Below are 13972 nucleotides of genomic sequence, written 5' to 3' on the forward strand. Positions count from 1 at the left end.
AGGTGAGGGGAGGAGCAAAAAGAGGGACTTTGACCATTTTATACTAAAAACACTCAACTAATGTTTCTAATATGAAACAAATAAGCCCACATTAATGTGAGCGTTTATTAAATAATAATAATGATGATTTCCTCCTGATCTCATTTCCACAGCAGAGAAAACTGTGGTGTATATTGAGGTGGAGGGTGTGGTCTGTGGCTCAGGTGTAGAGTGAGGGTGGGGTGCACCACAGCAGCATGCTGGGACTGCTGAGGGTGGAGGAGGGAGTGATGATGACATCAGAGCTGCAGCACAGAGACCAGTGAACACACAGTCTGTTCATCTTTGCATAGATACAATATACAGCACAATATTGAATGACAGACACGCTGTGGGAGCTTCCACAGATACACTGACGTCAGCATCCAGAGTCCTCCTGCTGCTCCCCCCTCAGAGCCCCGTGATCAGCACCAACACATTCAGTTAGATGACAGAGTCCAGCTGCAGCTAGAATCAGCTCCCCTCTGTGAACAACAGCACAGCGTCAGTGTTTCACACTCAGTGAAAGGAGGAAACAGCAGAAGAACACCATGTGTGCTACGTTTCCCAGGACACACTACAAACTGCACAAATACAGAGCAGCACGTGGAAGGACCTGGAGCTGCATTTACAGAGCTGCAGACAGCGTGATGTCCTGTATGGACAGGTGGAAGGAACCAAGTCCTCAGCTGGAACACTCGTGTTTGTCCACAGACAGGAAACACAGCAGGAAACTTCCTCACAGAAGTGCAGCTCATGGATAACACACTTCCTGTCAGTCAGAATGAGGCTGCAGCCAAACACAGAAAGGTGTTTTTGTCCAGATGAGCCCAGAGAAGAAACACGAGTGTTCACAGACATCAGAAGCTCAGAGAGGTGAAACATGAGGTTGGAGTCCTCGTCAGCATCCAGAAGAGCTGCTGTGAAACCCTGAGTACTCATGACAGACTCTGATGGCACAAACACATCATGATTCAAACAGAAAGACAAACATGGAGCTCCTGATCCTCCTGCATGAGAACAAGCTGACATGAGCGCTGTGTCTGAGAGTGTCTCCCTGTCACAGTGACAATAACACAGCTGCTGCTCACAGTCATTAAACTGACCTGAGGTCAGCTGTGCTCCTTACATATGAACCATGTGACCTCACATCAGTGCTGTGGATGACTGTAGTCATAGAAGAGTAGAGCTGTAGCAGGTGGTGTGAGGAGGAGGTGGTGTATTCTAGTTAACGCAGTACTGAAACACTCCAGCAGAGGGCGCTGTTAAGTCCTTATTGTAACACAGTTACTGTGTGCAGTTAGACTTCATACATAATCTGCACTTATTTCCATCAGACATGCTGTCAGTAAATGATTGGTTTCTATACATTTCTAAACACAAAACCTCTTCACACTTCTAACATGCACATTTACACAACTAAATGGCAGTATTGATGAAAAGAAACACATTCAACAAATCCATTTAAACCTTAAAACAAACAAAAGGAAGCATCTCTATGGACAAACAAACCCCTCCACTTGGTTTGACCTGCTGATGTCATGTGTGACATCAGCAGGACTTTAAAATGAGGAAATGCCGGGCGGGCGTTTCCCCACACCTGACCCTCATGAAGACTGAAAAGACAAACAAAGTAAGAACAAATGACTTAATCTGTAACATAATAAAATGTAAAGAAACATGTAACTGAGTATTCAGCTTCATTTGCAGAATGTTTGATTTGCCAGCAACTGAATGCTTCCACACACAAACCCGGCATAGTGAGTGAAGCAATGTTACTTAACAAATAGCAAATCATAGCAAATACATAGAAACAGAATAATGTGTTTAATATGCAAAAGAAGAAGAAGAAGTAAACACATATGGGACAAATGGAGACCATTGCAGCTCATCCACCAGTGGGGTAAAAAGAGCAACCAAGAAAGTGGCAGCCTGCACGGCCACAGATGTGCTGGAGGAGCTAGAAGCTCTACCCATGGAGAAACTCCTGGAGAACCTTGCTAAGCCTAACAGGGGACAGGTACTTCTGCCCAACCTGGCAGCCACAAAGTGAACTCATTTAGGTAAAGATAACCACATGCACCTAACCAGCCTGCACCAGCCTGACATTTCTTCCTCCTAAGTAAAAACCAATGGATGGATTGAACTTAGAGTCTCAGCTCAGTTTTCTATTTTGACCACCTACACCCCAAGATACTCTTTTAAAAAGTGTTGTTTTCAGATCCCTTTGAAGTTCATAAAGGGCCTGTTCATTTTCATTCAGATGTTTTATTACATAAATGTTACTGTTTTCTTTTGATTTATGCTCCCACTACACTGCACCTCTACAAACAACAATGCCACGGACTGTCAGCTGCTTTTACATGCTGTGAACATGAGTAGGTTTGATCAGAGTTTCAATTATCAAAGAAAAGACAAACTGAGCAAAAAGAAGGAAAAAAAGACCAACTTCTTCCCAACTGACAAGAAAAATACTCGTCATGTTTTCATAATAAAGGATCAGGCTCCCCATTTATGACAGCTTGGACCAATAATGTATGTTACACTGATGCTACTGTAGAGACAGGGTCAACATCTCTATTTAAATATAATTAATATACAAAACACAATAAAAGTTATACATGAATTATTCATTATTTTTACTATTGATAAAATTCATGTATACTAATCAAAGTTATACATGAGTAACGACATTATTAATAATGATTAATAATAATAATTCTAATGCCAACATGATGACTGTTCATAGCTCCTGCTTTGAAATACTGAACTTAAACATTGACCTGATGAAAGATCACAATTCACAGTGGCCCACTGTCAGAATCATTCTGAATATAAACTCATCGAGTTAATCTGAACCTTTCTCAAATGTGCTGTGAATAAATGCTGCTGCAAGCCACTGTGGGAAAGCTGTGTTATTATCATGGAAACATCTGTGACACATTCACAGAGGACGAGGACACAAAGGGACGACACGCAGAGGCTGTGTTAAAGTCAAAAATCCAAATCTTTAGTCCTAAACAGGCAGTGGTTACAAACAGGAAGACGAGCAGTCCATTAAACAGTCTACAGGGTCAAACATACAGAGAATTCAAACAGCTATTAAAAACAAATAACTGGACACTGAAAAACTTCAGTGATGTGTGAGGCACCAAAGGGAAGCAGCTGAGTATATTCAATGAATTCTCTTCAAATACAAAGACAGAAACTCCTACAGGCAGCATGCAAACTGAGCAGGATACACAAAGATCAGAGATTACAAAAGAAATCAGAAAAGGATTTCAAACTTACTGAGAGCAAGGCCTCTGTTACAAATCTGTCTAATAGAAAAACATGCTGTACAGATACAATACGCTCAGTGTTCATGGTCATTTAAAAACTGGCTCTACCTGAACCACTTCAATATTTTATGAAGTCACTGAGTCGACCATTTCTACAGTTTGTTTCCTTCATTGCAGTTAGAGTGCGGCTGGTAAGGATGAAAACACACACAGAGCGTAAATTGTCTTTGTTAGTAACAAACGTCAGCAAAGAAAAGACAAAACACACAAACACTCTCATGATATTCATGAATCATTAGAAAGCATCCAAACATTCTGCTCGTGGACTTTTACAGTCTTATTTGCACTCGCTCATCTTCATAATCATCCTGATCAATACATGACAGGGGAGGCTTTGAGGTAGGCGGGGCTCTCTGCTGATGTCAGCATGAAAGGCAGGACCAGCGTCTGCCACATGTTGGTGAAACATCACAGTACACTGGCGTGGTTTCCTTTCCAGATGTTGGACGTTTGACACTTCAACGTTGAGGCCAACAAGAAGACACAGTTTTGGGTCGGGTTGCTGCAGGGTTTCTAACTGAGCAAAAGCAGAAGCACACAGACCAACAGGGATCAGATGCTGAGTGTTAGAGGAACATCTGTGCTGATCACTGAATGCTGCTGTGGTCTCTTGTTGAAGTTGGCTGGTGGGACAGTCTAATAGTGATATCCTGCCCATCGGAGGAACACTTTTAAAAACACATGCAATACTTTGTTTGTATTACAGTCACAGTTTATCTTATTTTTGTCCTTTAAAAGTGTTGCTGTACTATAAAGTCCTATAATTTGAGGCTAAAATGGCTCAGAGAGTCTCTCTCTCAGAGGATCTCCTTTGAAAGTGGAGACGGCTTTATCCGCTGATCCACGTCACTTTACCTGGATGTTTTCTTTGAAGCTGGATGAAGACTCCTCTCCCTCACTCCTGCTGCAGCTGTGTGGTCCAGTTGGCCTCTGAGGTCACAGTCAACATCTGTAGCAGAAGAGGGGAAATAAAAGTCCAGGTTACCAAAACTGGGAGCTTTTCCAAAATAGAGCGTAACTGGACTTTTTCAGCCTTACAGGCAGATAGTCGTCTGAAGCTGCAGCTTTTTCTTTTTAGCTTTTTCCAATCTCTGCTCTCGGCTTTCTTTGAGAACATGTCTGCTTTCTTGGCATGGGTCTGTCTGCTGTTGGTGAAGAGACTAAATCCACATACTCGCTACTAAGATCTCCTCAAGTAGTCTCAACCAGATTACAGTTTAAGAGTAAATGTCTCCTGAGAGTTTCACCTTGGGGAGATGCTGTCTTGCTAACATGCAATCATGAGCATTAATCTATGAGGTGAAAAAGTCATTTTAAAAGCTCCAGCCACAAGTTTTATTTCATCTGTGTTTTGGTCAGAGTCCCATCAGACCTCCAGAATGGTGTCAGAGTGTTTTCTATCCACGTGATGAGCACAGGCCTCAGGTCCAGACCTCCACGGGCACCATAGCCTCTTTGGAGCTAATAGGTGCAAGAAGGTTTTGTTGGGATAGGAACTGAAGAGGAAACTGACGAGGAAGGCAAGGATCTTCTTCAGCTCCTCCGAGCCGGGACCTCTTTGTGTAGGCCAGCATTGGCCAGGTAGCCCTCCAGCATCGCTGGATGGCCGACAGTGGAAAACCTAGAGGAGTAGGAGAGAAACAGCAGCTTGGAGCATGTCTTTATACTGTTTAGTTTTTAGAGCCACAGACTTTCTTTTAATGTCATTGTTCAGGATCTATGACTGATTATGTATTTATTGTATTCCTCCATGACTGTGTGACAGCAAGTGGAAAAAACCAGCTTCACCTTTGTTGATATGCTTGTAATTTTAATATTGATTAAATGGCCCATGAAATAATAGAAAGCTCATATATGAAAATGTATTTTAAGAAGTAAAATGTTAATCTGAGTACAAAGGAGTACACTCACCTTCTGGTAGATGGAGGTGTAGCGAGCGCTGGTGAACATCCAGGCCTCCTCGTAGAACTGATCACTGATTGGATCCAAAACATCGATGGAGGATCTGTGTAAGCGCTGAGGATCGTCCTGATGGACAGAACAGAAGGAGAGTGAGACAAGTGAAGATATACTAAACAACACTGTGACATGAACTGAGCCACACACAGTTTGATTCACAGGTGATTGACACATTATTTGACCACGAGCAATCTTTTCTGGTTTGACGCCGTCTTTGTAGCCAGAAACCAGCTCTCTCCTCGGCTTCCTCCACTACACGCTTCCCCCACGCCAGTCTCCTCCGTCACTATAAAGGGGAGAGTCATGAGCTCCATCACCCTCACCTGTGCCGTCCAACGTCCCGCCACCAGCCTCCACTGCAGCAGGCCAGAGACCACACCCCTGCCACAATAAGTAAAAGTATATCCTTGCTGTACCCTTAATGCTAAATGTGCTAAATTAACCGCTGCCTTTGCCCCTTTGGGATTATTCTTATGTCACTGGGATGTTGACCTTTGACCTTCACATTAGAGAGATGGGCAGACATAATTAGTGTATGAATTTTAAAGTAACAGGTAATAAAGAGAGTGTAGCAAATGTAGTCAGGTTTATTACTCTGTATCACACATGAGTGCCCGAGGGAGGCGGGGCTGACTGGGGAGACACAGGAAACAGAGAGACAGGGCTGACTCGACATGAAACGATGAAACGTGGGACACGGGAACAGAAACTAAACACAGGCTGAAATGAACACTGAGGGAGGGAGAACTAAGATTACTGAGAGCCTGATAAATAAGAAGAACAAAAAGCAAGAAAAACAAGAGTCAAAGAAAACCAAAAACACAAAGCATTGGGCCAGGACCCACTGCTGTGACATTTATATGTGATAAAAACATTAAAAACTGCTCAGATGTTGAAATCTTTCTACGTATACTTTAGGTTCAGCTCTCCAGCCTGGTATTTGGTTAAGCATGATTCAAACATTTGATTTTGTTTAACTGGTTTTAATTATAGTTACTTTTTGTGAACATTTGTTGCAGCATTTAAAAATACATCATTTATTTTCAAACTTTTATTTGATTTAGAGCATCATATTTGACCAACGTAAATGTTTTAATTTCATATAAAATAACTGAAACAGTGAACTAAATATCTGAAATCTTTCCTTCCTTAAAAGTTATAATCCTACTTAAGTTATAGTGCAAACGCTTAAGCAACAAATATACTTGATGCTAATTAATTAATATTTCCCTTTGATGTTGCAACTATGCGGTCACTTCTGTCTTTAAACAAAATAATATTTTCCAGTTACAGAAATCATAAAGTCCAAACTAAAGTGCTACTGTTGCTATATGCATTTTATATAAATCATGGATGATGGTCCTGACATGAAGGAAGAGAAAGTTACAGGTTGCATCCTTTGACTTTGTCTCCGTGCCTTTGGGCGATTTTCAGAAGGACAGATGTTTCTGTTCAATTCTTAAATCAATTTTTTCAAACACAAACACTATTTTAAAGCTTCTAGAGAGTAAAATATTAATGATAATTATAATAACAATAATAAAAACAAAAGCTCTCAGATCCATCAAACCAAGCAGCAGAAAGAACAATAACTGAAGAGAAAACTTTAACCTTGTAGACTTCATTATGTTCCAGCTGCTCTACAGACGCTGTGACCTCGAACTTAAGCAGGTCGTAAAGTATGTGCAGCTCAATAACTTCATAATCAGACCCTGTGGTATTTAGGCAGCAGAACAACTAAGAATAACAACTACAAATAATGTTTTTAGGTTTCTGTTGTACTGCAAGGTTCTGTACAGGAGAACCAAACCAAGAGCAAATATTACGTCTCATTTACACCTGAGCACGAAGAGCCATCAACATTTAGCAAATTGAATCATCTTTGTTTAGATGCAAGAAGAATCATATAGAAATGAAAAAGTAGAAATAGAAATCCAGAGCAAAGATATCCTCTAATTCAGCGTAGCACATGTGCAGCTGCTGCGATTCACGTAAGCATTCGGCTCGTCGCTGTTGCAGATTTTTCTCTCGCTGTTCTGGCTCACAGCGCTGCAAACACAAAAATAAATATCCCCAAAGCTGTGAAAGGGAGCTAATTAGTAAGAGTATTGTTACTCTCCGCAGGAGTAGTCCAGCAGTAGAAATCAGTCCAATAACAAGGTGTGTAACATCTAGCAGGGTGACAGAAAAACCCAGGGTAACTTCTAAGGACCTCAACGTCTCTCTCACATTGTGTTTTTTAAACATGCTTCCATTTGTCACTTCAGTCTTTACTCTGAAATACAGGAAGAGAAATCATGGCTGAAACAATTTCTCATGAAACCAGGGGTGTGGTCCAACAGTCAGTTTGGTGAGGAAGGTTCCTAACTGAGAGAAGTGACCCAGAAGTATCTGTGTAGCAGCCACAATGAATCCAGATCATGAGCTTTATTAACTGATCAAAGTCTCTTCTTTCATCTTCTGTATCATTCAGTTTGCATTGGTAATGCCCATTATTGTAATGCTTTTTTAAGACGAGCAAAACTTTATTTCACTTTGGGTTAGCTGGGATAAGTGATGGATGGAGGGAATTTTACTTCAGCCACAGAAATCCTAAACAGGAAGGAGGAGCAGAGTTACAGTGGATCACTATCCAGCAGGGAAACAAGGTTTATTTCAATTTCTTGGCCATGAGTGAGATTTACTGAGTGGGCAAATTAGGGAGACGACACCATCAGATCCCGAGCCCTCCATGTGTTAATCAAGAGACGGCTGCTGTGCTACATCCATAAATAATGAATAAATTAGGAGCTAAAGCTGAAAGGACAGTTTATTTGTACCATCTTCACGTGAACACATTCAAGAACATCACAGATGAAGAAACATTAAAAACTTCCACACTACATAAAGCAAGAAAAATAGTTTTTCTTTCAGGTGGTTTCAGAAAAACAGAAACATCAAACATCTCCAAGACTCTCTTTGAAAGAACTAAAAACCTTTGTTCTCATGGTCCAATCATGAGTGAACTCCCCGATGAAGCCTTGTGTGCTAAAACATGTCAGAGTTTTAAAGGTTAAACATGAGTTTCCAAAAACGTTTTGCTGGAGAACAATGAACTATTTGACTGAGTTTCAATCATTTACAGACGAGCAAAACCAGGACAGAGAAAAAAGGACAAAACTGACTCAGTAAAACAACAGAAAAGAAGATCCCATGTAGATCTGTATTATGTAGAAGTTCAGCCCAGCAACCAGTTCAGTTCAACACAAGTTTAAATGATTCTATCTGAACTCTGTGGAGCCTGATCTCAAGCTTTTTGAGTCCGACACAGAAACCAGAGGATCTTTCTGTGTCTTCAGATTCACTGTGATCCAGTGATGGGAGTGATTTCAGCCCTGAGTGATCGCGCTGATGTTTGCACAGAGCAGACAATGAGGTGAATGTTTGGGCACATTGGTAACAGTGAAACAGTTTATTAGTAACGTGGGATCGTTTGTGTGCAGAGTATGAACTGAGATTCCTGAAGCTCTTGTCACACTGGTCACAGCTGTAGTTTCCTTCCATGTGTGCACGTTCATGAATGTTACGACTATGTGACTGTGAGAAGCTTCTCTCACAGTGTCTGCACTTGTGTGGTTTCTCTCCTGTGTGGACTCGTTTGTGTGTTTTAAGCTGATCTGCAGTGGTGAAGGATGACCCACACTGATCACAGAGGTGCTTTTTAACCCCACTGTGAATCAGTTCATGTTGTTTTAACTCACTTGGTGTGGTGAAGCTTCTCCCACATTCTTTGCAGTATTTCAGTTTGTCTCCAGTGTGTCTACGTTGATGTCTTTTTAGGGCCTTTTGCTGACTGAAAGTTTTTCCACAGAGGTCACAATGAAAGTCTTTCCCACCACCACAGTGATGACAGGGTTGAGAACTGGATCCATCTGTGTCGCTCTGCTTCTAAACAAAGACACAAAGACAGTGTAAGTCAGTCCTTCAACATTTGTATCCTGAACGTCGCCTGAAATAAAGAGCATCTCTGCAGACGTCCAACTACATTTGACTGTTTCAGTTAACACACTCAGTTTACTGGGCTGCAATAACTACAATACTACCACCATAATACTACAGTAATACTAAAATCATAACTGAAAGGAAAATCTGAATAATCACTCAGAGCTGCTTTTCCATGCAGTAGAATTGCTAACATGCTAACACAGTTTAATGAGCAGAGTTGTTCCAAACAGTCAGGCTAAAATGACAAGATAACAATATAAATACATACCTCACAGTAGCTGCACTTGTAGAGTCTCTTTCTGGTGTGGATCTGTTGGTGTTGTCTCAGGTGATGTGGAGATTTAAAAGTCTTCTCACACAGGTCACATTGATAAGGTCTCTCCTCAGTGTGGGTAAACATGTGCTGTTGTAAGTGTGCGTCTGTTGTAAACTGTTTGCCACACTGTTCACAGCAGTACACATCATGTCTGGTGTGAATGCGTAGGTGTATATTTCGGTTCCCTCTCCGGCTGAAAGTTTTTCCACAGATGTCACAGCTGTATGCCTTAATTCCAGAGTGGGTAACTAGATGCTTCTGTAAGCTGCTACTTTGAGTAAAAGCTCTGCCACACTGATCACAGCTGTACGCTTTAACTCCACTGTGGATGAGTTGGTGTCTTTTTAGGGAACGCTTCAAGGAAAAAGACTTTCCACACAAGTCACAGCTGAACGGTCTCTCTCCAGTGTGGATGACCTGATGCTGTTTTAGTTTAGCCCTCACAGTAAAACCCTTCCCACACTCGTCACAGGTGTGTTTTTTCTCTCCCTTTCTTCTGTGAGGTTTGTCGGCCTCCTGAGAGCGCTGACTTCTGGCTCCATGTTGGTCCTGCAGTGACAGAGATACAAACAGAGGCAGTGAGTGAAATGCAGTCGTGGAACAAACTCAACCTTCAAACTCCATTAACACTAGTTTTAAACCTGAAGGTGGAGCGTGGCACCAAACACCTTAAAGGTCTCTTATCCCCACCTGCTGGTAGTTCTAACACATTACATCCAACCTGCTGTTAAAGATAATTCATGACTGTTCAAACACTAAAATCATGCCCATCCCTCCTGATTGTACACACACACACACACACACACACACACACACACACACACACACACACACACACACACACACACACACACTATTTTATAATTTAGATTATTTTGTTGTTTCCTATTACATATTTCTATAATTTGTATAGATTTATACAGAATTATTCAGTGATAATAAATCCTATGTTTGTTTATTCTAAAGGAACCCCGTTAGCTTCCACAACAGATGTTGCTCGTCTTCCGTCAAATACTCACATAAAATATTACACAATAAAGTGGATTCAAGATATCCACATAATTTCACTCTTACATCCACAGTGAGGTTTCACAATTGTTCAAATATAAGCAATCAATAATAATAATAATAATAATATCAATAACATTGAGGCACATTACACAAATTTCAAAAACAAATCATGTCTTACAATATTTACAACAACTAAAAGCTCTGTAAATCGGCTTTTAAGTGTTCATTGAAGTTTTGAATAATTCTCTAATTTTTTAAGGCAACTTATTCCACTTAAAAGTTGCTCTAAATGTAACAGTTTTACAAAACGTTACTTTTAACTCGAGCATTTACTAAATTGCAGCTTGTTGAAAACTGTGTAATATGATGATGTATTTCATCTGGATACTGCAGCTGAGCAGAATAAATGTGGTGTGTTTAACAGAATTGCTTTCTTTAGAACTACAAGTAAGCCATAGAATATTTTAGCCTGTACAGGAAGCCAAGAAAGGTTATTATGCATTTGATCAATATTAGTATAGTATGAACATCTTCACACTAATCTGGACGCCTTATTCTGGACTAACTGAAGTCTGTTAAGATCTGTCTTATTAGCTGCTGACCAAATGATTGAACAATACTCCAGATGAGACATTACTAGTGCATTAATGACATCTTTCATAATGAAGAAGTGATACACAAAGAGCATTTCATAGCCATAGCTATGCCTTGTCGGCAGAGTTATGTGACATTAGTGATGTTTGTACTTTCAGCGTTAACTTGGTTTTAAAGCCTTTAAAATATACGCCGTTCAATAGTCGACCTTAATCTGACAGAGAATGTGATGATTTTGTGGATAATTAAAGTCAGTCATATATCCACAAACACAACAAGCTGAAAGTCAGTGATGCTGCTCGGTTTGCAGTCCTGAACATCACGGCACAAGCAGGATTCACTGCACTGTTAATGTTAGCTGTGTTATATTGCTGCCTCTGTTCGGTGGTGTCGAGCCAAACGGACTTTAACGTGTGTTTGAACGAGCTGACGGTTCACTCGTTAAGCTGAAAGAAAGATGCTTTAATCACAGCAGTCACACATGTGTCCACTGCACCATCTGGAACTCTTCTTGTTTACACTCGTAATAACACAAACACTAAATCCTGCTTCTCTGGTGCTGTTGTGTAGCAGTGTGTACACCTGAGACTGTCACCTGTCTGTCTGTCCTGCACTCTCTCTCTGTTTCTTTCTCTCTGATTGTGGAATAAAAGTATGAACATGTGTTTATAAGTTACACTTGTGTTTGAATCCTGCAGCTTATCACACATTTGATTTCCATGTGTGACGACTGCAAGTGTCCAGAGTGAGGACAGACTGAGGGAGCCACTGCTGCACATCATCTGTGAGGCTTTGCAGCCCTGATGATCCACCAGGAATAACTCAGCAGTGTGTGAGGAAGAGGAGGAGGAAGAGCCAGCAGCAGCTGACAGATGGAGAGAATAGACAGACTGTTCCCTGTTTGTGAAGGACTGCTAGGAAAGTTTAACATAACTGTCTGTGCTGAATCAGTCTTATTAGGTAATGTTCAAATAATGTGATCATCCCAGTGTTTCCAGTGTGGGAGAAAGTACTCAGGGCCTTCAAGTTACACACTATGAAAGGCAGCAACAAGTTTAATGTTCACTGTCTGATTTTCTCACCCAATAAAGGAATATTTCATATATCAGTCTACTCTTCATTCTATCAGACACAGTTATCACAGCTCCTACATTTGCTTTTTACACATATATGTAAGCACTGAGCCAAATTTAGTACCAACATACTGAAGTAACAATATTTGTCTCTTATATATGATACATCTGTATACACACTGTCACAGATACTTGTCTGTGAGTGAAGTGATTAATATAATAACTATAATATTGGCCATATTATATTTACATCACCACAGTGAGATGACTTTAGTCTCATGAACAACATCAGCTAATTGTTATTTACAGCTAATCTTAAACGACTGTTCAGCACAGAAATGAAGCCCAACAATCATGTTTCACAGTCCTGTGGTCTCAGCCTCAGATACTCATCAAATCACACAGAGCTCATGTAGAAACAAATGAACTAAATATGTTCTCCTTCATTTCTGTCAAACAAAGCTGTATGAAACGTTTCCAGCTGTTAGTATCATGGTTGCTAGGCAACCTGGGCAGCGCGACGGAGGCTAGACGTCCCATTTCACGAGCCTACGAGCCTCGCACTTCGGCCTTAGCGGTCTTTGAGTACGCGGCCCTTGAGGACTTTAAAGCTGCAGAACCTGAATCGGGATACAGCCATGATGATCTCCAGCCTCGTGCTCGCCAACATTCTCACCTGAGTTAAGAAGACGATCACTGAAATGGTCTCAGCAGGTCCTTTGATGACAGCAATGAAATGCAGTGGTAAGGCTTTTTGGGGATTAAGTTCGTTTTCATGGCAAAGAAGGACGATGCAGTTCATCTGATCACTCCTCATAACATTCTGGAGTGCAGGCAAAATGCTATTATAAAAACTTAAGCAGCAACTTCTCCAGGTTCCAATATTTATGCAATTCTCAAACCTTTTGGCCACGACTGTATAACCTCTTCTGAAGTTTAGTGGATATTATACATGGTTATGCTCAGGATGTGTCGGCCAGTTTCCACTGGAAACGCCTTTTGGTTAAACTGTCAGCGAGGAATTTGCATTTGCACTGTTACATTTTTATATAACTTTAATGCACATAAACAACAGCTGCTTGTTTCAGTGAAAATACATTGATGGGTTTTTAATAAAGTTGTGCAGCTGTAAAGTATTTTGTCTGGTGTCAATTCTATCGTCAGCTACATCGTTATGGCAAATGTTCAAATGTATATGGTGATAAATATCTTTGGTCATATGGTCCTGCTCTGTCTGTCACCTTCTGTGTTGAGCTCATTGTTTCCTCTGTAGTGGCTGAGCTGAGTCCAAGTAGCTGAAAATGTTCCTCTGCTGCTCCGTCAGACTCTCCTCCTCCTGCTGATCAGCTGGGACACAAAACAGATCTTTGTTAGGCTCCACACTGCACTGAAGAGTCAAAGTGTCTCATATGTTCATCTGACAAGTAAAAGAACACATTTTTGTTTCCCGAGGTGGGCAACTTGTTGGAAACAAACACAAAAGCTTTGAGCACTGATACCTGCCATTGCTGGCATTGAAAGATGCAACGCCAGCAATGTGGATTTTCAAGACTCAAACCAATCATCAAGCAAAGACAACAGGGATCATTTGTTTCTGTTTATTTAGCATTCACAGCATTTGTAGTTGCCTTCTGTGCAGGGGAAGTCCACGCACACTGTGTGGTACCGCCATCCGC

At 41.0% G+C, this 13972-nt stretch overlaps 1 protein-coding gene across 6 annotated transcripts; it reads right to left on the bottom strand.

The window, feature by feature from the left end:
* Positions 1-3002: 3002 nt before the first annotated feature.
* LOC113011583 (phospholipase D1-like) lies at positions 3003-13569 on the bottom strand. 6 transcript variants are annotated; one of them, XM_026151133.1, is made up of 5 exons: positions 13538-13563; positions 5271-5387; positions 4732-4980; positions 4215-4308; positions 3003-3876 (listed from the first exon to the last, which is right to left on the bottom strand). In XM_026151133.1, exons 1-4 carry the CDS (start codon positions 13553-13555, stop codon positions 4255-4257), a joined length of 438 nt encoding a protein of 145 aa, XP_026006918.1. In that variant the 5' UTR covers positions 13556-13563; the 3' UTR covers positions 3003-3876; positions 4215-4254. The 6 variants fall into 6 exon arrangements, 3 of the variants coding, with proteins under 3 accessions (XP_026006918.1, XP_026006917.1, XP_026006916.1); XR_003270573.1 differs by lacking the exon at positions 13538-13563 and having other exon boundaries at positions 4398-4980; positions 5271-6139; XM_026151132.1 differs by lacking the exon at positions 13538-13563 and having other exon boundaries at positions 3003-3872; positions 5271-6139.
* Between the last annotated feature and the right edge of the window lie 403 nt (positions 13570-13972).

Source organism: Astatotilapia calliptera, chromosome 19 (assembly GCF_900246225.1).
Source record: "Astatotilapia calliptera chromosome 19, fAstCal1.2, whole genome shotgun sequence".
Lineage (NCBI taxonomy): Eukaryota > Metazoa > Chordata > Actinopteri > Cichliformes > Cichlidae > Astatotilapia > Astatotilapia calliptera.